General features: G+C 42.8%; 1 protein-coding gene across 1 annotated transcript in view; it reads left to right on the top strand.

The window, feature by feature from the left end:
- Positions 1-23,419, top strand: part of Smc3 (structural maintenance of chromosomes 3) — a 42,274-nt gene extending 18,855 nt beyond the window's left edge. The window contains exons 9-29 of the mRNA XM_032892191.1: positions 354-529; positions 1,053-1,133; positions 1,462-1,626; positions 1,870-1,991; positions 4,422-4,635; positions 8,759-8,862; positions 8,961-9,060; positions 9,570-9,730; positions 10,086-10,227; positions 12,062-12,212; positions 14,179-14,331; positions 15,670-15,821; positions 16,592-16,750; positions 17,907-18,014; positions 18,548-18,656; positions 19,894-20,141; positions 20,228-20,440; positions 20,628-20,819; positions 20,954-21,131; positions 22,382-22,488; positions 22,978-23,419. Of these exons, the coding sequence (XP_032748082.1) occupies positions 354-529; positions 1,053-1,133; positions 1,462-1,626; positions 1,870-1,991; positions 4,422-4,635; positions 8,759-8,862; positions 8,961-9,060; positions 9,570-9,730; positions 10,086-10,227; positions 12,062-12,212; positions 14,179-14,331; positions 15,670-15,821; positions 16,592-16,750; positions 17,907-18,014; positions 18,548-18,656; positions 19,894-20,141; positions 20,228-20,440; positions 20,628-20,819; positions 20,954-21,131; positions 22,382-22,488; positions 22,978-23,049 (3,107 nt within the window). The 3' untranslated portion in view covers positions 23,050-23,419. The remainder of the gene's footprint in view (positions 1-353; positions 530-1,052; positions 1,134-1,461; positions 1,627-1,869; positions 1,992-4,421; positions 4,636-8,758; positions 8,863-8,960; positions 9,061-9,569; positions 9,731-10,085; positions 10,228-12,061; positions 12,213-14,178; positions 14,332-15,669; positions 15,822-16,591; positions 16,751-17,906; positions 18,015-18,547; positions 18,657-19,893; positions 20,142-20,227; positions 20,441-20,627; positions 20,820-20,953; positions 21,132-22,381; positions 22,489-22,977) is intronic.
- Positions 23,420-25,296: the final 1,877 nt, after the last annotated feature.

Consider the following 25,296-nt stretch of genomic DNA (forward strand, 5'->3'; position numbering starts at 1 on the left):
TGCCCTGCCTGGATTCTAGTTAAGTAGTCATTGTATAGTGATGGCAGGCAGTGCCTGAATGATAGAATCTGAGGATTGGCCATGCTAGTGGTGATCTTTTTCATTATGCTGTGGAATAGCACCTGCTGGGAAAAGCAGATGTGAACTGAGGTTCTTTGCCACATACAAGAGAGACTGTTAGTGTGTGATTTTGTTCATTTTTTTTTTCATTAAAAAAACTTGATTGTTGTTTTTGCATCTTACATATCAAAGAATGCTGTATTCTAGAGGATAGTTTTAATTTATATTTAAAAAGTTGATATTTACATGAAAATTGTACTTAGTACCATCTTTCTGTTGTTTTTGTTTTGAAGAGGGCAAACGGGAAAAGATCAATGAGTTGTTAAAATACATTGAAGAGCGATTACATACTCTAGAGGAGGAGAAGGAGGAACTGGCCCAGTATCAGAAGTGGGATAAAATGAGGCGTGCCCTGGAGTACACCATCTACAACCAGGAGCTCAACGAGACTCGCGCCAAGCTTGATGAGGTCAGATGCTTCCTTTACAGTCGAGTGGGTTTGTTGTATGAGCATGTAAACTTCTCTGCATTTGTACCTTTTAGTAATTTTCAATTAGAAACTTAAAAAGTGAAAACCTTTGTGTGTGTTTTGAGATAGTGAAAGCCAGACTAGTCGCGACTCCTGAGTGTAGAATTGCAGCAGTTAGCCTCTACACCAGCCTAGAACACAGACCCATGGTTAGTACTTTCCTATAGGTTGCTGCAAAGGAAATACTGAGTTCTCTAATTACATCTAAAATACAGTAACACGTTATTTTAGACCAGGTATTTTTCTTCACATTTTAGAATGTGTTTCGTAAAGTAATAATGTTTTATACAAAAATTTATTTTGGATTATCCTTGAGCTTTCTACTTAACAATTTTTCTTTATAAAATTTTAAGCAAATGGTTATTCTTAGTTTTTCTTGGCAGTTACAAAGTAATTTTAACTTTGTGTTATGAAGTGTTAGTTACACAATGACTTAAAAATGGTAGGCTGTCTTGTTTTTCAGCTTTCTGCTAAGCGAGAAACAAGCGGAGAGAAATCCAGACAATTAAGAGATGCCCAGCAGGATGCAAGAGATAAAATGGAGGTAAGGTCATACAGGAGCCCAGATTTCTTTGAATTTCAACAGTTGAGGAATTTTTTGTACCAGAATTGTGGGGTGGTGACCACAAAGGGGACTGGCAGAGGTCAGATATTAGAAAATGATTGTTGTCTCAAGTTTCAAGTGAGAGAAAAGGATGGACCAGGAAAGTGGTGGGTATGGGTGCAAGCCCAGCCGCTGAGTTCTATCTCTGGAGCCACATAAAAGTGACAGGAGAGAACTCATGGTCTGTGCACAGGGCCACAAAAGTTTTGCAAAGACACAGTCCTTCCACTGTACTTCTGCGTATGACCTACTTTCTCTCTTTTGTTAGGATATTGAGCGCCAAGTTAGAGAACTGAAAACAAAAATTTCAGCCATGAAAGAAGAAAAAGAGCAGCTCAGTGCTGAGCGACAAGAGCAGATTAAGCAAAGGACCAAGCTGGAGCTTAAAGCCAAGGACTTACAGGATGAGCTGGCAGGGAACAGTGAGCAGCGGGTAAGTTACTGCTGCAGATGAAACCGTGTTGATGGGGCAGACTACAGAGGACAGCAAGCCTTTCTGACGGGTGCAGGATTGAGGTTTGTAGAAGGTTTGCCATGTTTGATTTGTACTCAACCTCAACTCAGTGCTCGTTTTGCTGATAGCTTAGTTGTAGAATTGAGTTAGTTATTTTCGTGAGAACACTTTTTGCTGATGTATAAATTAAGCAGATTGTATTTTTGCTTGCTTTATTTACAGAAACGTTTATTAAAAGAAAGACAGAAGCTGCTTGAAAAAATAGAAGAAAAGCAGAAAGAACTGGCAGAAACAGAACCGAAATTCAACAGCGTAAAAGAAAAAGAAGAGCGAGGAATTGCTAGGTCTGAGGATGGACTGTCACCAACAGCTAACCCTGCACATTGTTGTAGTGATCTCTAGGTCTGAGGACTGTCACCAACAGCTAACCCTGCTGCACATTGTTGAGTGATCTCTAGGTCTGAGGACTGTCACCAACAGTTAACCCTGCACATTGTTGTAGTGATCTCTAGGTCTGAGGACTGTCACCAACAGCTAACCCTGCACATTGTTGTAGTGATCTCTGGGTGTAGTGTTCTCTAGGTCTGAGGACTGTCACCAACAGCTAACCCTGCTGCACATTGTTGTAGTGTTCTCTAGGTCTGAGGACTGTCACCAACAGCTAACCCTGCCCATTGTTGTAGTGATCTCTAGGTCTGAGGACTGTCACCAACAGCTAACCCTGCACATTGTTGTGGTGATCTCTGGGTGTAGTGTTCTCTAGGTCTGAGGACTGTCACCAACAGCTAACCCTGCTGCACATTGTTGTAGTGATCTCTGGGTGTCCCAGGTTCTTGGTGTCTGTCCTGTTTAAAGAAATGGAAAAGATGTATACACAAAAAGAAAATAACCAGTAGTTTTATTAAGAGCAAAGCAAAAATACATTTGAACACAAGCAGGTAGTTATCAGGACGTTGTGAAGGGGAGTAACTTCTTGGGGTAACCAAGCAGCCCAGTCAGTGCAGGTAGGGATCCTAGGCTATGTTCTCAGCACAAGCCAAGAGCCTATGTTGCCAAGCCTCTCCTATATTTGCCTGCTAAGTTCCTCTATCCAACCTGCATAGCTGTGCGTTAAGAAGGTGCTAGTATAGTAAAGACAGATCAGAGGCCACTGTGTGAGCAGCGCTGAGGATTACTGGGAGCTGTGTTCTGTTCTGAGACTGGATTTCACCTGATAAGGATAGTCTGCCCTCACACCTGTGGTGCTTATGTACCTATATGGTCCAGGTTGCTACTGCTCAAAAGCCCTGGGACACTGGATGTGCCCACTCTTGATTTTAAATTAGTTAATTGTTGTTTTGGGACAGGGTCTCGATGTAGCCCTGGCTGTCCTGAAGCTCACTCTGTAGACCATAGGGGTTCACCTGCCTCTGCCTCCTGAGTACTGGGACTAAGGGTGTGTGCCACCACCACCATCCCTGGCTTTTTTTTATCTTTATTTTTAAATAAGACAGCCTCCCTTTTCTCTGGCTAGCCTTGAACTCAGAGGTCTGTGTTTCTGCCTCCTCAAGTGCAGGGGTTGAAGGCATGAGCCGTCATGCTCAAGCACATTCATTTTTATTGTGTGTGTAGTAATGCTATGGTGCATGTGGAGGTCAGGAGATGATTTAAATTGGTTTTCTCCTGCCAGCAAGAGTTTGTTCCTGTAGAGCCATTTCCTGTTGGTTCCCATTGTCTACTTTAAGTGAAGTTCTGAGAGGTTATGCTTGTTTGTTTTTGAGACAGGGTCTAATGAAGCCCAGGGTGGCCCTCAACTCATTGTGTAATTTAAAGAAACCTTGAACTTCTGATCCTCCTGACCCCACTTAGAAAGTGCTGGAATTACAGGCACAGACACGTGTTCAATACCAACAGTGTGGGTCAGGTGCTAGGGAGGAGCCACCTGGTTTGCATGCTAGGCTAGCACCTGCGCTAAAGAGGCCATACCCATGTTTACCTGAGAATCACAGGGACCCACTGCCATGCCAAATCTAAATACTGTGTTTCATCTTGAAATTTTCTCACTCAATGCTATTTTAACTTTCGAACATTTTAGTATTCATCTAGATATCAGTGTGTGCTGGTTGCTCGTGATTTAGTGTGTTTGTTTTTGTGTTGTTTTTCTTAGGTTCTGTTGACTTACTCTCCTAGCTGTAGTACATGCACGTTTTTACATCACTTACATTCATTTTAGTGAACAGCCTGTTTATATTCTTTTTTGCCTATTTTTGTGTGAGGATCCCCCACTTGTTATTTTATAGGAATGTTTTATGTAACCAGAATACTTACATTCTATATGTTTAAAACACTTTATTTTATCTTTTAGAGTGTTTTATTGTGTAGTTGAAAGTATTAGTTAAATATAGGGCAAGTGTTTCTGAAAGTCCTGAAGTGGGGCAATAGCATTATCTAGAATCTAGTGAGCGTTCAGCTCTTAGGTCTGCCTAACGTTCTTAGTAAAGGGTTTATTCTGCCTGTAATTACAATCCTAACGTTCCCTTTGTGTTAGTACAGTAAAAACAGATAGTACAGGAGCTTTATTAATTAATTAGCAGGTAGTTTTAGCACTTAACCCCTTCCCTTGTTTATTTCATTGTGCAAGTTATGTGTGGAGGTGAGAGGATAACCTTTAAGAGTTTTTCCTTCTACCTTTTGGTCCTGGGCCATCTCAGCAACCTATTGCAATGTCATTTTTAAAAGGATAGTTTCTGTAGGGTTGATAATTATTATTTCTTGTATTTGTCTGTCTTCCATAGATTGGCTCAAGCTACACAGGAAAGAACTGATCTTTATGCAAAGCAGGGTCGGGGAAGCCAGTTTACATCAAAAGAAGAAAGGGATAAGTGGATTAAGAAGGAACTGAAGTCTTTAGATCAGGCTATTAATGATAAGAAAAGACAGATTGCTGCTATACACAAGGATTTGGAGGATACCGAGGCCAATAAAGAGAAAAATCTGGAGCAATATAATGTAAGAAAATTTTGCTTTATATTTTTTGGCTTGTTCGTTGTTTGAGACCATGTCTTACTCTGTTGCTCAGGCTGTTTCTATAATTCAGTGTGTAGCCTAGGCTATCCCCAAACTCAAATCAGTCTTGCTTCAGTCTCCTGAATGTTAGAAATATAGGCATGCACCACTGCTGGCCGTAAGAACTTTTATAAGTTTCGTGAATTATTTTTGATAAAAACATACATTACACATTCACATTGCTGTTCATCACTGAAGAAGTCAGGACTGGAACTCAAGCAGGTCAGGAAGCAGGAGCTGATGCAGAGCCATGGAGGGATGTTACTTACTGGCTTGCTTCCCCCTGGCTTGCTCAGCTGCTTTCTTATAGAACCCAAGACTGTCAGCCAAGGGACGCACCATCCACAATGGGCTCTCTTCCCAACTTGGTCACTGAGAAATACTTCCCAGCTGGGTCTCTTAGAGGCATTTCCTCAAGGATGCTCCTTTCTCTGTGATAACTCCAGCTTGTGTCAAGTGTGCATACGAAACCAGCCAGTACACAGTGTTGTGTTTGTACTGTGTGCTTGTGCATCCATGAGTGCAGGTGTGGGGACGGTCTACTCCCACTGGGAGTGAGGTCTGAGATTTACCCACTAGGCCATCTCAGTGGCCCCTCTTTTTGTTTCCTAAGGATAGTCCATGCCAGTGAATGTTTGCATAAAATGATTTTTTTTTTTTCAAATTGAACTTTAAATTTACATTTCAAGTGTTATCCCCTTTCCCAGTTTCTCGTCCATAAACCCCCTATCCCATCTGCCCTCCGCCCTCCCCCTTCTTCTATGAGGGTGTTCCCCCACCCATCCACACAACCCTTCCCACCTCCCCACCCTGACATTCCCCTGCATTGGGGGTGTTGAGCCTTGGAAGGACCAAGGGCTTCTCCTCCCATTGGTGCCCAGTGATTTGGTGTTTTTGTTTCTGTTTTTTGTTTGTTTGTTTGTTTGTTTTTTTGTTTTTTTGTTTTTTTTTAATGTGCATTGGTGTTTTGCCTGCATGTATGTATGTGAGCCATCTCTCCATTTCCTAGACTGAGTATGTTTTAAATGTTTTTATTACTTCATAATCTGCCTTTATTTTTATTCGTGTGTGTGTGTGTGTGTGTGTGTGTCCCTGGCTGTCCTGGAACTTGCTCTGTATAGACCAGGCTGGATTCAAACTCACAGATGTCTGCCTGCCTCTGTCTCCTGAGTGTGGAGATAAAAGGCGTATGCCGCCACTTCTTGACTCAGCCATTACTTTTTAATGTGTTAGACAAGTCTAAGACAAATTTATATTAGTTTAAAAATGATTTTTAGTTTCTTCTAACAATTTTCATTTTTTAGACCGTTTTTTAAACTTATGCATTCAGGTGTGTTTGTGTGTGGGTATGTGCATGTTAGTGTGTGTGGAGGCCAGAAAAGGATGTTGGGTCCTGTGGAGCAGGCAGATACGAGCCATTCAGTGTGGGTGCTGACAACTGAATGTGGTCCTGTGAGAGCAGTCAGCACCAACCGCTCATCTGTCTCCTAGCTCCCCATCAGCCGTATTGCTTACTGCAGGAAACGCGCTAGCTAGAATAGTGGTGCTTTCGTTAGTTCTTCCTAAATGAATTACACATCATTTACAAATTTAGCTAAAATTCTCTTAAAACATGAAGTAGAGGGTGGAAGTTTTAGTTGGGCTTGTGCAGGGGTGTGCACGTCTGAGTGGAAGGTCCTGGGGTTGATGAGAAAGAAGAGACTATAGAACAGGTGTCCAGTAAAGAAAACGCCTTTACCCCGAGGTCTGCACTAGTTGGTTGTTGGTTTCAAAAACTTGAAAAAGCATAAAATCTTAAATACATTTGTGAGGATGTACAAGCACATGCATTTAAGTGTTTTTAACTTAAGCACACGCATGCTTATCTCTCTCTGTTTCATTTTATGTTGAGTTTATCTCTGAGCTGTAAGGTTTTGTTTCTCTAGTTCTTCAGGGATCTTTTTCTTCTGTTCAACCTCCTTTCAGACTTAGGAACAGTTTGTTACATTTTATTGAGGATCGTGTCAGTGTGGCGGGAGCGTGTGTGGACTAATTGAATTGTGAGTTTGACAGTGCATCGTGGGTGCTCTGCTCACCTGCACGCTTACTGAGCAGAGAAGCTTAAGTTCTCAGCGTTCCTCTCTGAGTTCTAAGCATGTGCAGCAAAACTTCAACACTTGGGGCCACAACCCCATTGTTAGGCCTGGGCATACGTAATGGTATCATTGATAGCCGCCCAAAATGCCACACATGAATTGCTTCTTTAACATGACGTCTTTCTGGTATACGGAGGCTTTTCCCACATGCACATTCTTGCTAGCCTAGGCAGTTTCAAGGGTGTTCTTAAGATTTGAATTTTCAGTTTACACGACTTTATATGGCTTTATGGGTAAGAAAGAAAGTGGTGAACTATTTCATAGTTCACCTCAGACTGCTTATAGAAAGAGCTCTGTGCTAATAGTTTTTATGTCATGCTCAGATTGTTTCTTTTGTGTATGAATAGTGGTTAGGGTTTCCAGAGGTCTTTTGTGCAAATATATTTCTTGAAGTTGGATGAAATAGGATTCAAGGTGAGATCCAGGATTTTATATTTTATTTACTTGTTATCTTTCTCTAATCTGCTTTAGACTATTCCCATTGACATGACCTTTTCATTTGTTATAAAATACATATATGTTAAATTTCACCTTTAATTGTGCCCAAACCTCTTGGGCTTTTGAAGAAGACATTGTTATTTTCTTTGTGCTGTTTAATTCTCAGTTACACAAACAGAACATGATAGGGGACAAACAGTTCGGTGTGAGTACAGTTGCAGGGGTGATAGACCAGAGTGTGCACTGTATGTCACAAGTGGGAAACACAACTCCGCTAGGTGTTATTACCGGGCTGGTGTGATAGCTCTGCAGATTAAGGGGTTTGCGCCAAGTCTGGTGATCTGACTTAGATCCCTGGAACCCCATGGGGGGATATGAGAGCCAACTCCTGCAACTTGTCTTCTGCCTTGGCTTCTGCTGAGGAAGTGTACACACACGACAGAGTGAGAGAGAGAGAGAGAGAGAGAGAGAGAGAGAGAGAGAGAGAGAGAGAGAGAGAGAGAAAGAACACCTTAGGTATGTGATAACTAGTAAGGATAGTTTCCGTTTCAGTTATGATAGCTACATACCCTTCTTGAAATAAGGAAAACCAGGGAACCAACAGCAGTAGAGGATCCCAGTCACAGATATCCCCACCCCTCACCCCTCACCCCTCACCCCTCATCCCAGGTCTCACTCTGTAGCTCTGAAACTCACTATGTAGATCAGACTGTCTTTGACCTCAACAGAGATAGACCTGCCTCTGCCTCCTGAGTGCTGAGACTAAAGGGGTGTGTGTGTGTGTGTGTGTGTGTGTGTGTGTGTGTATTCCATTTATAATTTTATTGTGTATGTGTAGGTCATGGAGGACAACACATGAGTTGTTTACGACATGTGGACCCCATGACAGAGCACAGGCCATCATCAGACTTGCACAGAAGTGTCCACTTGCTCAGCTAGATATCTTGCCAGTCCTTTTTAGTTCTTTTTTTTACTTACCATACAGAGTAATGGGTTTTATTGTAGCTTTGGTTGTGTTTTGTTTGTTTTGTATTTTGAGACAAAGGGTCTTGCTATATAACCTGGCTGTCCTAGAATTCACCAAGGAGATAAGGCTGGCCTGGCACTCACAGAGAGAGGTCTGCCTGCTTCTGAATGCTAGAATTAGACATGTGCTATCCTCCCAGCGTACACTCGGATACATCTGGGCAGTCCTTTGTTCTCACCACTGCCCCAGCATCTCCCCTCCCCTTCCTTGGCTTTCCCGTCACATGTCCCATTACCTCATTGGTAACCATTCATGTCCATGGTGTGTGTCTTCGGGTTCTGTCGTGCCTAGTGACCCTTTTGAAACTGGGTTTTAGTTGCTTCTTTTTATATAGCCAATGTATAATAAATTGGACATTTAAATTATCATTTCTTGAATTTCAGTATATGTATGAACTTCAGTATATGTATCTGCTGTGTGTCACTATGGATTAAATCGATAACAAACTAGAAAATTTTTTCCATAGAAACTGGATCAGGATCTCAATGAAGTCAAAGCTCGAGTTGAAGAACTGGACAGAAAATATTATGAAGTGAAAAATAAGAAAGATGAACTACAAAGTGAAAGAAAGTTAGTAGACTGAGATGTGCTGTCGTTTTGACGCAGTCTTTGTTTGATTTTAGTATGTAACTCTTAAATGCTGTTCACCCCTCACTCTTCTTGCTTAGTTACTTGTGGAGAGAGGAGAATGCAGAACAGCAAGCACTTGCCGCTAAGAGAGAAGACCTTGAGAAGAAGCAGCAGCTTCTTAGAGCGGCAACAGGAAAGGTGAGCAGTCTTGAGTCATCTGCTGTCAGTTCCCACAGCCCAAGCCGTCGCGTGTTCCAGCACCAGGTGGCAGAGCCTGATCACCCACAAGCACGACGAAGTTGGGCTGTGCTGACAAATGACAGTTCTTCTCTGTCTTTTATTTACTTTATGCTGTTCTACTTTGCTTTGCTTGTTTAAGGTCTACTTGTGTAGCTCGACTCGGACTGACCTCAGACTCATTCCGCTCAGCTCAGTGAGTGCAGGAAGCACGGGTGTGTGCCGCCAGACCTAGTCAGACCTAGTTCATTGCTGTGTTAATGAACGCATTTCTGTTGTTAGATAAAGAGCCCATTTTAAACTCTGGCGTCACAGAACACAACCCACAATATGTAAACTGTAGTTACCATATTTCAAGTGGACAATGTGCTCGGCAGTATTATGTCTACTTGAATGGCATAGTAGGCTCATTTCTTGACAGCAAGAGTGTCCCTGATGATGTGATTTTTTTTTTTGTTAACTACCTTCAGGCCATTTTAAATGGAATCGACAGCATTAACAAAGTGTTAGACCATTTCCGGCGGAAGGGTATAAACCAGCATGTGCAAAATGGCTACCATGGCATCGTGATGAATAACTTTGAGTGCGAACCAGCTTTCTATACTTGTGTGGAAGTCACTGCCGGTAACAGGTGAGGTTGGCAGTTGTTTGTTTGGTTTTTAGTTTTGCCTGACATTTAAATGCTTTTTTCTTTTAAAAATAAAGAAGTGAGAATAATCTGAAAACAGTTTTGTAATTGCAGTGCAGCCTGTCTTCCATCACCCTCTTACCCTTGATTCTGTGTAACTTCCTAGCTAAAGAAGTAGGTCCTGGATACTTGTCTAATTTCAGAAACTAGGATTTTACCCTTTGGGGGTTCCCAGTTCACTGGAAGTTTTTTCTTCAGATAATGGATTGGATTGCATAGAGGAATGTGGATCGTGCAGTTCTTAGACGTCTGTGGCACCACCTTCCCGGCAGTAAAGACGTCTGATTCTGTTGTGCAGGTTATTCTATCACATTGTCGATTCAGATGAAGTCAGCACGAAGATCTTAATGGAGTTCAATAAAATGAATCTTCCTGGAGAGGTGACTTTCCTGCCTCTTAACAAGTTAGATGTGAGGGACACTGCCTATCCTGAAACTAACGTGAGTCTCAGTTAAAATCTCCCTATGTTGTTTGTTATGACATCTGTTTAATATGGGACTTAGTGCCTCACAGAGTATACTTGGCGCTCGGTTGGGCTGAGTGGGGAGAGGTCGTAGCCAAGTCATGGAACAAAACGTCGTATCTATGTTCATTTTCAGAGTGATAGCAGGTTTAGGAATTTGGGGAGAATTCCCCAGGAATCCTGTCACATAAACAGAAGATGCTGAGGCTTTCTGGATATGCTTTTAAAATAGTCTAAGAAGTGTCTGTTCTTACATGTTTACATATCCTGTAAAGGGATTGCTAGCTGTGATAATGGTAATTGCTTTGAGGTCTTTGATCTCAGCGTGTTGATTGTTGAAGCAAACTGTCTTGCTCTAAGATTAAGGCTGAACCTATATTAGAATGATGGGTAATTAAATTTGAGGAGAATATTGAGAATCCTGTCTGCTCTCGAATCGTACCAGTTTTACTTTGAAGCTCTGGGGAAGAGAATTGAGGCTCAGATATGAGGTCATATGGAAACAAGACACAGGGAAGCTGGAGCGATGGCTCAGAGGTGAAGGCCCTGCTGCCAGGTCTGACCACCCAGGGTCGATCCCTGGAGCCCACCTGGTAGAAGGAAAGAACTGAGTCTTTCAAATTGGCCTCTGGCCTCTGGATGTGTGTACTGTGGCATGTCCAAACATGTTCACACACATGCAATACTGGCACACACCACATTCTGAAAGGAGGAAGAGCTTGAGATCGATATGTGACGCTCACTGGAAGAACAGTTGTGCAGTGTGCATGGTGCTCTGGGCTCCACCCTCAGCACTGCAGAAAGAGAAGAATGGATACAGCGTGGCTCTGCTGCACAGTGAGGAGGGACTTATTCAAGAAGAAGCAGTCAGTGACCACCTTCAGTGGATAACCACATAGGCACCTGCAGTGTGACTAGAAATGGCTTCTGGACTGTAGTGTATTCCTTGTGCTGTACGGTGGCTACACTGGTGTTCTCTAATTATTAAAAAGTCTTGTTCTGAGTTTAGGGAAGGAAATTAAAATGGTGTGTGTGTGTGTGTGTGTGTGTGTGTGTGTGTGTGTGTGTGTGTGTGTTTATGTGCAAGTAGAGGCCAGAGAATGTCTTCTACCCTCTTCACCATAATTTTTAAAACGGTTATTTCACTAAACCTAAACCTCACTAATTGGCTACATTAACTTGTCCAGGGAGCTCCAGGGATCCACCCATCTCCAGCCTCCCCAGCACCCATCTGCAGTGCTGGGGTTACAGGCGTGTGCTGCCATGCCTGACTTTAGTATAGGGACCGGGCGCTACATTTGGGTCCGGATGCTTGCACAGGAAGCTCTTCACCCACTGACCAACTCCACTAGCCTGGAAAAGAAAAAACTATCTTGAAAAAGTATTTTTCTGAATATCTAGTTAGTACACCGAAGACATACTAGTTCTGTACCTTTACCTTTTATATCATATATACTTTCTGATTTTTTCATTACTTCATTTACTCTTTACAGCTTTATAAGGAAAGATGTTGTTACAGTCTTGAACACATAGTAGGTCTTAACTAGATGAGTAAAACAAGCCCTCCAGAGTACATCTAGAGGCAGAACTAGTAGTTAAGTTTTCATGGTCAGCTTAAGAGTTGTTCTTCACAGTGGTGACAGAAGCAGGATTTACTTCCATGGTAGTGCAGTAGAATGATTTGTCTAATGCCCTCTGTATAAAGGGCACTTGTGCTTTTCATTTTCATAAAGACATAGATGATAGTAATAATTTACAAACAGTTTTTAATTGACTATGTGACAGTATTTTCCTAACAATATCTGTTGCAGGATGCTATTCCTATGATCAGTAAGCTGAGGTACAATCCCAGATTCGACAAAGCTTTCAAACATGTGTTTGGAAAGACACTCATCTGTCGGAGCATGGAGGTTTCCACTCAGCTAGCTCGTGCCTTCACTATGGACTGCATTACTTTGGAAGGTTTGTAATAATAATTAGCTTTAAGCACATGCTAATAGAACATTTAACATGAGGTATGTAGTCTGCCACTGGGGCTGCACATATTTGGTGTGTACGTCTGTCCTAGGTTTTAGAAGTCAGTGTAAACATTGTCTCTGGCACAGTGTGCTCCTTTGCCTGTTGAACAATGGAGCCAAGATTAGAACGTGTTAAGCACAGTGCCTTGGATCAAAGAGACCAGCTTATTGGATAAGTACCAAGATAGTTTTAATATGAATCTTTAAAATAATAGTTAAAAATGGATCAAATCCAGGGGTTGATTTAGTTTTAGTGGTAGAGCGCTTGCCTAGCAAGCGCAAGGCCCTGGTTCGTCCCAGCTCCGAAAAATAGAAAAAAAATGGATCAAATTTTTTTTTTTTTTTTTTTTTTAAAGAATCTCAACTGTATAGCAGTGGCTAGCCTGGAACTCAGTGTAGATCAGGATGGCCTCACACTCTGAATCTGCTTCCCTCTGCCTCCCAAGAATTAAAGGCATGCATCATCACATCCAGCTAATTACCAAAATCTCAAACATTTGAAGCTTTGTTAAATAATATTTTAAAATAATTATTTTCTCTATAAAGAAGTCATAAGTGCTAATGATAGATTTTCTTCCAAGAATAGTAGCATAAACTTCCCCACTCAAATATAGCTGAATTGTTCTGTGAATTTATAAGAATTTTTAATGTGGTTTAGTATCTTCATTTTTGTTGAAATTTCTCAAAGGAGCATACCCACATTGTCAAACCTGAAGGAAAATAAGCTGTGCCACTGCAGCAGTTCATCTCCAGCCCCAGCAGCGTCTCTTAACAAGGGCGCTCCAGTGCACTGTGACACCTAAAAGTGTGATCAGTGCTAAAGGCACTGCCTCCTGTCTTGGGGTAGAGGATCAGGGAATGGGACACAGGGCCTCACTACGCAGCTCTGGCTATCTGGGAACTCAGCTAATGTAAACCAGACTGTCCTGGAGCTCACAGGTCTTCCTGCCTGTGCCACCCAGATGCTGGGATTAAAGGGGCGAGCGTACCACTACACAAAGCTCCTCCCTTTCACCTCCCTAGCAAGGGACTCTGAAAAATGTCCATTCTTTGGATTTGTCATATTCCAGTTCAGCATTCTTGGTATGACTACTATATGAGCAGTGTTTGTTTCTTAGAATGTGTCCTATTACTTTTGGTGCTAAAGTTTAGCATGTCTCTCAGGTAAAGGTACTTCCTTCGTAGCTAAATCTATGTGAGCTTATTAGGACTCTAAGCTGGTCGTGATAGCACACATCTTTATCCCAACATCACTAGCTTCAGAACAACCAAGACTGCATAGTGAGAGACCCTGTCGCTTAAAAAATAAATACATAGTACAGTCTACAGGCACACATACCTGTCAGTTGCTTAAGAATGTTTGGTTGGTAAACATCCTTGTTACTAACAGCTGGGTCCTTCTCTCATTTATTCTGCCTGTCACTTTGGCAGAGAGCCCTCCTCTCAGGTTTGTAAGTGTTGGTGGATTCTTTCTGCAGTCTTTTTTTTTTTCCCGGAGCTGGGGACCGAACCCAGGGCCTTGCGCTTGCTAGGCAAACGCTCTACCACTGAGCTAAATCCCCAACCCCGGTGGACTCTTTAAATTGAGTGTGATTCCACATTTTCTCAAATTGTTGATGTTCAGATCTTCCCAAATTAATAAAGACCACCAATTTTATATTGAGAAGTAAGATATTTTTAGGGTTGGAAGGTTGTGGTGGTAGGGGTGCAGGCCTCCGAGTTTGAGGACAGCCTGGGCTACATAAGAAGCCCTGTCTTGGAAAAAAACCAAGAAAAAAGCAAGATATTTAGAAGTGAAACCTTGACTTTCCCTCTTAAGCGTCCTTTTGTTAAAGTCCTCAGGTTAGTATTTCATTGTAAGTTACTCACTGAATAGAGACTGGTATGCAATGACTCCATTTTGTCTGTAGGTGATCAAGTCAGCCATCGAGGTGCTCTGACTGGAGGCTACTACGACACAAGAAAGTCTCGCCTTGAGTTACAGAAGGATGTTAGGAAAGCAGAGGAGGAGCTGGGTGAGCTCGAAGCTAAGCTCAATGAAAACCTGCGCAGAAACATTGAAAATATCCTTCTGTTTGGGGCTGATGGGATACCACAGAGAACGGACAGCATTGATGGCATGTGCTGTCCTGTACACTAGATGCTTTTTATCCCGAGGAATATTGGAAGGGGGATGTTGCACATTTCACTTTGCTTTTTATTTAAACACAGAGCTTGTTTAACTTCTGAAGACCATAAGTAGACAATACTATTGCATTCTTTAAAGAAATAGAGCTTGAGGAGCAACAGAATTGGAGGATGTCAGAATAAAAGGGGAGATGGAAGGGAAGACCGGGCTGGTGTTTGAAGGAGTGCAGCATCAGTAACGCTAGTAAACACATGTCAAATCTACTGGATGGGTGGGTGCTCTGGAAAATGTCCTTTAGGGTTTACATCTAGGCAAAATTTGAAGTGGGTTGTTAGTGTGGTAATGACAGCAGCTTTGCACATAGGAGCATCTGCAGCTCTCCCAATAAGTGTAGTGGAGCTGGAGAGCAGCGAGTTCAGCCCCAGCAGAGCATTCAGGCACATGCGTTTCTTAAAACCACCATGTACTATTTGTAGTACAGAAAGACATGCCTAAGCTGTGCCCTGCTAGAGTCTGTAATTCTTCAAGAACTGCTTAAGTGTGGCAAGATGTTAGGACAGAATATGAGGAAGTTTTGAGGAAAAGGATGCTGTGTGTTGGTGCTGGCTCAGTGGTAAGATGGTTTTAGCACGGGCATGGAGACCTGAGTTGGGATCCCCAGCACGCAAGAGCAAAGCTGGGTGTGGTGCTGCTCCTCTGTAGCCTGAGCTCCTGCCTGGTAAGGGTGGGGACAGGAGACAGGGACTTGCTGGCCTGCTGGTGCTTTCCAAAGTCATGAAGAAGTACTGTCTCTTAAGTAACATGGAGAGCAGTAAAAGAAGACAGTAAGTGTTAACTTCTGCCCACACTTGCCCATGTACCCCCACTTCCATGCACACAAATAGAAACATGAGAGAGGGGATGTTGACAGCTTCCAACTATCTATGGCTCGACAGTCTTCTGATATTCAGTTTTTAAATGAAGATATTTAAGTACATATATTTGTTTGTGTATATACAATATATGCTATTTATTTTGCTTAACATTTAATAATTCCTATGTTTTTCTACTGTTAAGTATGCATATTTTAGAGTAAAATGTGTGGAAAAATGTTTCAAGTTTCTTTGAAGATTTTTAGTGATAATATTTAGTTTAACATTGCTGTAGTCCATAAATCTGGGGGAGTTATTGAGAGTAAAGGAGAAGATTCATGATTTGTTTATAAGAAATGAAGAGAATTTGTACTATGTGATATATTTACAACATCAGGACAATTTTCCTTAGCCTTGCATATGGATTAATAATGAAATTGATCAATTGATGAATCAAATGCAGCAGATAGAGACCCAGCAGAGAAAGTTTAAAGCATCCAGAGATAGCATCTTATCAGAGATGAAGATGCTAAAAGAGAAGAGACAGCAGTCGGAAAAGACCTTCATGCCCAAGGTCCGTAAGTGTCCCTCGTCACAGCCTTGCCTCAGTGTAGATCGTAGGTTGTATGTATCCTTGGCTTCATGCTTCTTTATCCGTAGCAGACACACACACACACACACACACACACACACACACACACAAAATGCTTATTAAAAACAACCTGTCAATTTTTATTCTTACACATATACCTGAATAGTTGTAATATTTGTCCGTTCTGTCACTTGTGCATTATAAATATCTACACAGGGCTGGAGAGATGGCTCAATGGTTAAAAGCACTGACTGCTCATCCAGAGATCGAGTTCAATTCTCAGCAACCACATAGTAGCTCACAACCATCTATAATGGGATCTAAGGCCCTATTCCTGTGTGTCTGAAGACAGCGACAGTGTCTTTATATACATATTTATAAAAGTAAAGAAAGGCCTACTTAGCTCCATCGATGGAACTTAGCATAGTGCGGGGCATGGGGGTACTTGGTGACGAGCTTTGCCCAGCATCCCTGCCCTGAGGTCCTGGATCCAACTCCCCGGCACCAACAGGAGAAAAAAGTTTAGCACACACGTTTCTGTGTCTTCTGGTTTTTATCCATCCCAGTGAACCTATCATAATGTATAAATATAAGCACAAAGTGCATTTAATAACCCTAACAGCAGCCTTCAGCATTGTAGCGCTTTAGTAATGGAGCTGATAGAGTTGTTTAGCTCACACAATGTAGACACAGTTTGCATGCTGTGCTGTGAGATGTAACATGGTAACTAACTGATCATCTGTCTCACGCAGCAACGCAGTTTGCAGAGCCTGGAGGCCAGTCTGCACGCTATGGAGTCGACCAGAGAGTCGCTGAAGGCAGAGCTAGGGACAGATTTGCTCTCTCAGCTCAGCCTGGAAGACCAGAAAAGAGTCGACGCACTGAATGACGAGATCCGGCAGCTTCAGCAGGCAAGTGCACCCGGGAAGGAGAAACCTGCTGAAGACTGGCGGCCATTAGAGACACAGAGTAGTGTTAAGAAAATATATTAAGAAAACAGAAAAACCAGACATGCAATTTGAATACCCATGAGAGCAAAATAAGGCTTTTGGTACTTTTGTCTAAGCTGTTCTGGATATCTTAGGATTGTACATGGAATCTTCGTTTTCTGTTGTCTTATTCAGTGCAGTGGTTACTTTTGATAAAATACACCAACAGAAGCAGCTTTAGAGAGAAAAGGTTTATTTTATTTTAGCTAATGCACAGTATAGTCCGCCATCTGATGCAGAGGACTCAGATGACCCGAGACCTGTCTTCTATAAGTGTTTGTTCTGACTGCGCGTGTATGTGTATGTATGTACACTACTTACATGCCTGGTGCCCTCGGAGGCCAGAAGAGGATGTCAGACCCCCTGGACCTGGACATAGAGATGGGTTGTGAGCCACTGTGTTGGTGTCCTTACTGCTGTGCCATCTCTCCAGTCACCTTGGTAATAGTGTCTAAAGAAACAGCTTAAATTACTTTTCTTTTTCATTTCTTGGCTGGATATGGAGATGAGAACAGCTTGTGAGTATGGGTCCCAAGGATCAAAAACCTCCCCTTTCAGGGCTGGAGAGATGACTCAGCGGTTAAGAGCACTGCCTGCTGTTCCAGAGGTCCTGAGTTCAATTCCCCAAAATCACATGGTGGCTCACAACCATCCGTAATGGGATCTGATGCCCTCTTATAGCATGCAGGTACACAATGCAGATAGAGCACTCATGTATAAAATAAATCTTAAAAAGAAAAAAGCAGCTCCTGTCTCAGTTCATGTGAGTATAAGCAGTAGACAGCACGTTTGGTGCATTTCCCCGTCTTCCTTCCTTCCTTAAGTGTCACTGTTACTGCCGTTCATTTGTGGTGTTGGCTGCTGTGAGCTGCCTGTGCAAGTCCTGTGTGGAGAGCACAGGGCAGCCTCGTGGGGTGGATTCTCTATGTCTGCCTTTGTGTGGGTTCCAGGATTAAGCTCAAGTCATCCTACAGTGGGGCAGGTGCCTTTACCTGCCTGCTGAGACGTCTCTGGCCCTCACAGACTTCTTGGCACGTTTTAATGAACGCTTTTGTAATGTTTTCTTCTGCTCTTCTAGGAAAACAGACAGCTGCTGAATGAAAGAATTAAACTAGAAGGCATTATTACTCGAGTAGAGACTTACCTCAATGAGAATCTGAGGAAACGGCTGGACCAAGTAGAGCAGGTACATTGTTTCCAGTCGCTCCTTGCTGCCTGCCCATAAGCTGTAGGAAGTGTCAGTGAGCACTCACTGGAAGTGACAGGCCAAAGCCTGCGTGGCTGGCTGAGTACTCCTTAGGTTGGAATGCTAGCACCGCCACCTAGTGTGTGATCTGTGCAAGTATTTAACACTTCTGTCCCCGATTTTCTATAGTGTAAAGGCAATGGTAGCATTTTCTGTCTGATTACAGTTGTGATAAGTAAGTTCTTGATGCTCACATGCTTAGTGTTAGGTCACAGTTTCTTAGTTAGTAGTTAGGTACTCAGACTTTAGTAATTACATCATTAAGTCCAATTATGTCCAAATACACATACATATATATGAGGACATACACATACTTACACATACATGAGGCAAGTACACAACATTTGCTTCCTTGAGTGTTCACTTAGACAACTAGTTATAACATGTTTAATATACGTATATTTTAGTATATATAACTCATAATTCATATTTTGAAGTTTAATCTCATTGAACTTTATTATTTTGTGTTGCAGGAACTTAATGAACTGAGAGAGACAGAAGGTGGCACTGTTCTTACTGCCACCACATCAGAACTTGAAGCTATTAATAAAAGAGTGAAAGATACTATGGCAAGATCAGAAGGTAAATGCTTAGTTTAAACTTTTTCAGGGGCCTAGAAAGTTGGCTCAGTGTTTGAGAGCACTGGCTGCCCTTCTGAAGGACCTGGGTTCAATTCCAGGGGATCTGACACCACCATACATACATACAAGCAGGCATAACACCAGTGTACAGAAAATAAAAATCATTAAAAAAATTTTTTTAGTATTTTATTGAGTTTAGTTTGTTTTATAAAATTACTACAAAATGACAAAGGCAACTATTTTGTTAAAATATTTTTAACTGTTTCATGAGACTAGTAAATGTTCCACATTTTATTTATGGGGGAAGAGGGGCAGGTTAAGGAAGTAACTAGAAATGTGGGGATGGGGCAAGGCAGCATGGGGGGCAGGGTGTGACAGTTCGTTCATTCTTTGACCATGCTGCTGTTGGGGATTGAACTCTTGTCTAGTTGGCCATCTGGCTAGTCTGGCTACTCATTTAGCTTTGTTTTATTTGTTTGTTTTGTTTTTAAATTTTATTCTTTATATATAAAATACACTGCAGCTCTCTTCAGACACACCAGAAGAGGGCATCAGATCCCATTACAGATGGTTGTGAGCTACCATGTGGTTTTGAACTCAGGACCTCTGGAAGATCAGCCAGTGCTCTTAACCACTGAGCCATCTCTCTAGCCCCTGTTTGTTTTGTTTTTGAAACAAGTTCTTAACTGTAGCCCTAGCTGACCTAGAACCACGTAGATCAGGCTGACCTTGAACTCTTCAGAGTCTCCTGTCTCTGCTTCCCCAATGAATGTGCCCCGTGTCCATCCAGTTATGTAAGTTAACAAAAGGTAGTACCCTTTCCTGTGCATGAGTGTCCTGGCTGATGCTGTCAGGAGTGTTACCGCTGCTGATAAAAGAAAGGCGAATGCTAGGCTCTTATCAGGCTGCACTCCAGTCACTGTCCAGTTCCTAACTGCTGCTTAAGCATGGTTGGAAGGAAGGGGTATCATTACCTCTTTAATGCACATAAATAAGTGCATATGTACATTATGCAGAATGCAGCATCAATATGCAAATGGTTCTACAGATTCTCCTATGTTAGTGCTCAAGTGAGAACTGCTTGGGATTTCGTGATTTGTAAACTTCATAGTAAAATTTAAACATCAAGAAAACTTAACTACTGAAGAAAATCTGACCATTAAAGTCTACTCAGATCTAAGATTCTGATTATGAAATGGGTCTTAATGGCCTTCATTTTGTTGCCTCCCCCATCGTAGATTTGGATAATTCCATTGACAAAACAGAAGCTGGGATTAAAGAGCTCCAGAAGAGCATGGAGCGCTGGAAGAACATGGAGAAAGAGCACATGGACGCCATCAACCATGACACTAAAGAGCTGGAGAAGATGACCAACCGGCAGGGCATGCTGCTGAAGAAGAAGGAGGAGTGCATGAAGAAGATCCGAGAGCTGGGCTCCCTTCCCCAGGAAGCATTCGAAAAGTACCAGACACTGAGTCTGAAGCAGGTGAGTCTGACTGCATTTTAACTGTAAAGTGGCCTTGTAAAACCCTGTGGCGGGTGAGTCTGTTACTCTGTTGTATTCTCTCTTAGTTGTTTCGGAAACTTGAGCAGTGCAACACAGAGTTGAAGAAGTACAGCCATGTCAACAAGAAGGCTCTGGACCAGTTTGTGAATTTCTCTGAGCAGAAGGAGAAGCTGATAAAGCGACAGGAAGAACTGGACAGGGGCTACAAGTCAATCATGGAGTTGATGAATGTGCTCGAACTTAGGAAATATGAAGCTATCCAGTTAACCTTCAAACAGGTGCGTTCTGCTGTAATCCAACCTCGTCTAGAGGTGAATGTAATGTGTGGGCTAATGCAGCCCACAGGCCACTAACAGAGTAACGTGAATTGGAGTTAGGCAGCGCCGGAAAGAATTGAAAAGACCTCTGCTTGCTTTTAAATACTTGTTTCAAATAGAAATATGTAACATTTGCATTTCCCTTAAGGTATCTAAGAACTTCAGTGAAGTTTTCCAGAAGTTGGTACCTGGGGGAAAAGCGACCTTGGTGATGAAGAAAGGAGATGTGGAGGGCAGCCAGTCTCAGGACGAAGGAGAGGGGAGTGGCGAGAGCGAGAGGGGCTCCGGGTCACAAAGCAGCGTTCCATCAGTTGACCAGTTCACAGGAGTTGGGATCAGGGTAAAATCTCTACACTCAGTTTTTCTTGTAGCATCGTCATAGTAGAGTTCATGTTTAATTTTACCTGAACTGCTCATGTGCCCCTTAATTTTGGTGGATGATGGCGTCAGATAACACTCTTTGTATTCTCTTAGGTATCATTTACAGGAAAGCAAGGCGAGATGAGAGAAATGCAGCAGCTTTCAGGAGGGCAGAAGTCTCTGGTAGCCCTTGCTCTCATTTTTGCCATTCAGAAGTGTGACCCTGCTCCTTTCTACCTGTTTGATGAGATCGACCAAGCTTTGGATGCTCAGCACAGAAAAGCGGTGTCAGGTACAGTTCTAATTTCTACTCAGTGAGGACTTAATTGTGGGCTGGGGAGATGGGGACTAAAGAGCCTACCACGTGAACAGGTAGCACATGGAGACACGATCCTGGGAACCCAAAGGCCAGCCAGTCGAACCCAAACCAGGGGCTTCAGGTTCAGTGAGATGGGAGGCCACCAAGACAGCTCAGTTGATAAAGTTCTTTGCCACTAAGCCTGGGAATCTTACTCCAGTCCCTTAGTCCCACGGAGTGGAAGAAAACGAATTCCCACAAGTTATCTGACCTACACACACGTACACACAGAGCCATGGGCTTGACTGCATAACCTGGGCAAGGTGGCCCTTGTCTGTGTTCTTAGCATTCAGAGGGTGATCAGTTGATGGCCAGTCTGGGATGCACTGAGCCCTGTCTCCTTGAGATGTCTTAAAGATGATGACGTCACTTAGCCCTTAGTCATTCGTTAATGCGAGTACTTGGGTGGACAGTATATATATATTCAATATCCTTTCTCAGAATAGTTTTAATAGTTTGGTATTAGACTGTTTTCAGAGTTTACTTTTGACAAGTAGTAATTAAATTTTCCATTAAATTTTCATACAAGAGCCTTAAAACTTGACTGTCTTTTCAGTGTTAGTAGTGCTGTGGGGTTGGAGGTGGCTTAGCAGTTAAGATCATTGCCTGCTCTTGCAGGAGAACAACATAGGTTTGGCTTCAAGCAACCATACGGTGTGGTCATGGCCATCCATAATTCCAACCCCTTCTCTGACTGAGGGAGGGTACCGGGCACACATGTACATCTGCAGGCAAAACATTTGTACAGAAACATATGCACAGGATGCTCAGAAAATAAAAACCTAATCTTTTATTTAGGTGCTAAGTCTGATCTTACAGGTTGAAAGCTTTTGGAGGGAGTGACATTAGGGAGATAGCTAGCATTACTTTTGTGTGTACAAGAAATATGTGGCTCTACCATGTCAGCGCTAAAAGTCTCCTATTTCACGGTTGTGAGGCGGTGTCGTGTAGCGTGGCCTAGAACAACTTCTGATCCTCCTGCTCCCCCAGTACCACCACTAGGCTAGAAGTCTGCTTATAGTGATAAGAATGTCGCAGTCTGCTTTGAAAGTCAACTGGATAGTTTGCAGACAATAAAAATCACGGGCGGCTTTGACAGATTTGAATTGTAGACAGAAAATAATTAGTTGTTTCTTAAATTCTCAGGTGTGGTAAGAGGTTTATTAATTACTTTGTTTTCACAGATATGATTATGGAACTAGCTGTACACGCCCAGTTTATCACTACCACTTTTAGGCCTGAACTGCTTGAGTCTGCTGATAAATTCTACGGTGTAAAGTTCAGAAATAAGGTAATTTTACTTGGTTGTAGGTTGATGTTTATTTTGATTTTGTTATATTAGTGAAAGAAAACTTAGAAAGTTGTTATTTAAATGTCTGCCTCAAAAATGGAAAACTTAACTTTCACCCATTCGTTACCTTGATTTTCATTAAGAGGAAAAGCTGTGGGTGGTGACTGCTGGTCTAGCGATCATAAGGCCTTGGGTTTGGTCCTCAGCAGCCCCCAAACAAGTCACCGTAGCTCAGGCTGCCCAGGTGGGCAACCCTGCCCCTGCCTCTGCCTCTGCAGTGCTGGGGTCAGGCGTTTTCCCCTTCCACACTCAACAGACAGGGCTGTGAAGCCTAACAGTCGGCGCTTCAGAGCCACCGGATGTGGTGTGTAAGATTCAAGGTTGTATAGGCCGTAGGCCATGTATGTTAGATGCCACCCTTTGCGGTGCAGGCTCTCACTGGTGTGTTCCTTTGAGACGTAACAGCCTTTCGCACTGACTGTTCTTCAGGTTAGTCACATCGACGTGATCACAGCAGAGATGGCCAAAGACTTTGTAGAAGACGATACCACGCATGGTTAACTGAAAGATAACGCCTGCCGTCTTGGAAGATGTGTATAGTAATGTGGTCCGTACCTGGGAACTGTAAATTTTAAAAATAATGATTGGTTATTACTGAGTTTTTGGATTTAGAATACACAGTCCTTTTATACTTGTCTTTGTATTTTATAAGCTCCCCTGTAATGTTACATTTCTACGTATAGTCGAGGAATTTTATTTCCTACACGGCTTTTTGTAAAGTGTCCTCCTATTTTAAATCTTTTGAGATTCTAAATATTCCCAATTATTTTATAGCTTCTATTAAATAATTGGTTTGTGACTAACTTAGTGTAAATGTGGCCTTTTGTCTTTGTAATTGTTAGAAACATTCAATAAATATTTTGCATAAGAACACGTTGCTTTCGATTAATAGAGGACTAAAAGTACAGTTCCATATTCTGTTCATTACATCACTGGGTTTTCAAATCTGTTTTGAATTTTCCAGGTGTCACAGTGCTAAGTGTTTTGGGCTAGTCCAGTCAGTCCTGAGGGAATGCTGTCCCAGCCACCTTGTTTATAAGTTCCTTGGGTGGTGCAGTCTTGAGCACTGCTAGCCCTGCTGTTACGCAGCATGATAGGCCTTTGGGCATTTTGTCTGTGTGTACGTCCATGCACCAGAATAGGGTACTGAGTCTCATAGGGGTTATAGACATCTGTGAGCCAACACAGGACCACTCAGAGCTTCCAGTGCTGCTCCCCCTGAGCCGTCTCCGCAGTCCCCCTCAGCACTAAAGTTAATGTGACTCCACTTGCACCAGAGTCATGGGTTTGGTAAAGCAGTTTTAAGTGGGATTCAGATGCTGATGCCACAAATAAGTGAGCCATGCAGTTTCCTTGCTGCTGAGTCAGGGCAGGTTCTGGAGAGAGACATTTTTATACTGGCTGGGGAGGCAGCTCCGGGAGCCCGTGCCTTGCACAGCTGAGCCCTGCTCAGTTCTAGGACCACAAAAAAGTAAACTTGTATTGCTGAGGCCACGTTCACCGTGAGGTCTTTGGGGGCCTTTGTCTTTAACTGGCTTTGCCATTCACACACCATAAAATTCACCATGTGTGCCCGTGTGCAGTCCATCATGTTAGTGCACTGAGGATTGCACAGTCATTTCCATAGTTTTAGAACTGTAGGTATGAATGGACTCACTCCTCTCAGCCTCTGGTGACCACAATGGCTTCACAGTGTGGATTTGTTTGTTTTGGTCAGTTCGTGTGGATCATACGGACACCGTGGCTCTCACAGCACAGTGTTGGCGAGGTTTGCCCCTCAGGTAATGGGTCAGTCCTGTATTGTTTCCCATTGCAGACTGTCCTGCTGGGGCTATGCACTGAGTGAGGCTTGCTTATCCATGGTCCTACCTTTCGCTTCTGTAGATAATGTTGCCGGGGTGTGTGTGTGTGTGTGTATGTGTGCGTGTGTGTCTCCTGACTGCCTAGAAGTGCTGGCCGTGTGTGTGTGTGTGTGTGTGTGTGTGTGTGTGTGTGTGTGTGTTTAAACTTTAATATAGTGTCGTTTGAAGTAGGACATTTAAAAAAAACAACTGTCTGAATTTCCTTCTCCAGTAACAATACCAATAATGGGACTGAACGCTGCATACTAATTTATGACCTCTGTAAAGACACAACCTTTATTTAGTTACAGTTGAACCTGTGAATCTGGGAGAGACAGGGTTCAGACCCCAGTGGTTCCTGATGTGTTGGTCACCTAACAGACTGTAACCATCAGTTCAAACTGCAGATTTTGCTTAGTATTGCCCAGTACTGCCCTTTATGTTGTCTCAGCGTCCACAGACGTTACTACAGGGTGTCCTCTCTCTGTCCTCTTGTTTCTTATAACTAGACAGGTAGGTGTATGGATGGGTGGTGGTCGGTTGGTCTCACTGTGTGCCTCTTGCAAACCTGGAACTCATATAAACCAGGCTAGCCTCAGACTCACAGAGATCCACCTGCCTCTGCCTCGCTCTCGAGGGCTGCAGGGTAAAGATGTGTGCCACCATACGTGGCAGCCTTCACAGTTTTGAAGAGTACTTTTCAATACTGAGTGTCCCTCGACTTGGATTTATGTGATGGCTTTCCAGGGTCAATAGTAATCCTCAGACAGGAAGTGCCACTTTACAAGCAGTGTACACTCCTAACATGGCTTATCACCAATCATCAAGATTGTTGTCTCTCCGAGATTCAAACCTGGGTTTTATCCCTTTGTACTGTGATTCTTCAGTGGATGCCTCCCTGCAGCTA

The sequence above is a fragment of the Rattus rattus genome, chromosome 2 (assembly GCF_011064425.1).
Source record: "Rattus rattus isolate New Zealand chromosome 2, Rrattus_CSIRO_v1, whole genome shotgun sequence".
In the NCBI taxonomy this organism is placed as follows: Eukaryota; Metazoa; Chordata; class Mammalia; order Rodentia; family Muridae; genus Rattus; species Rattus rattus.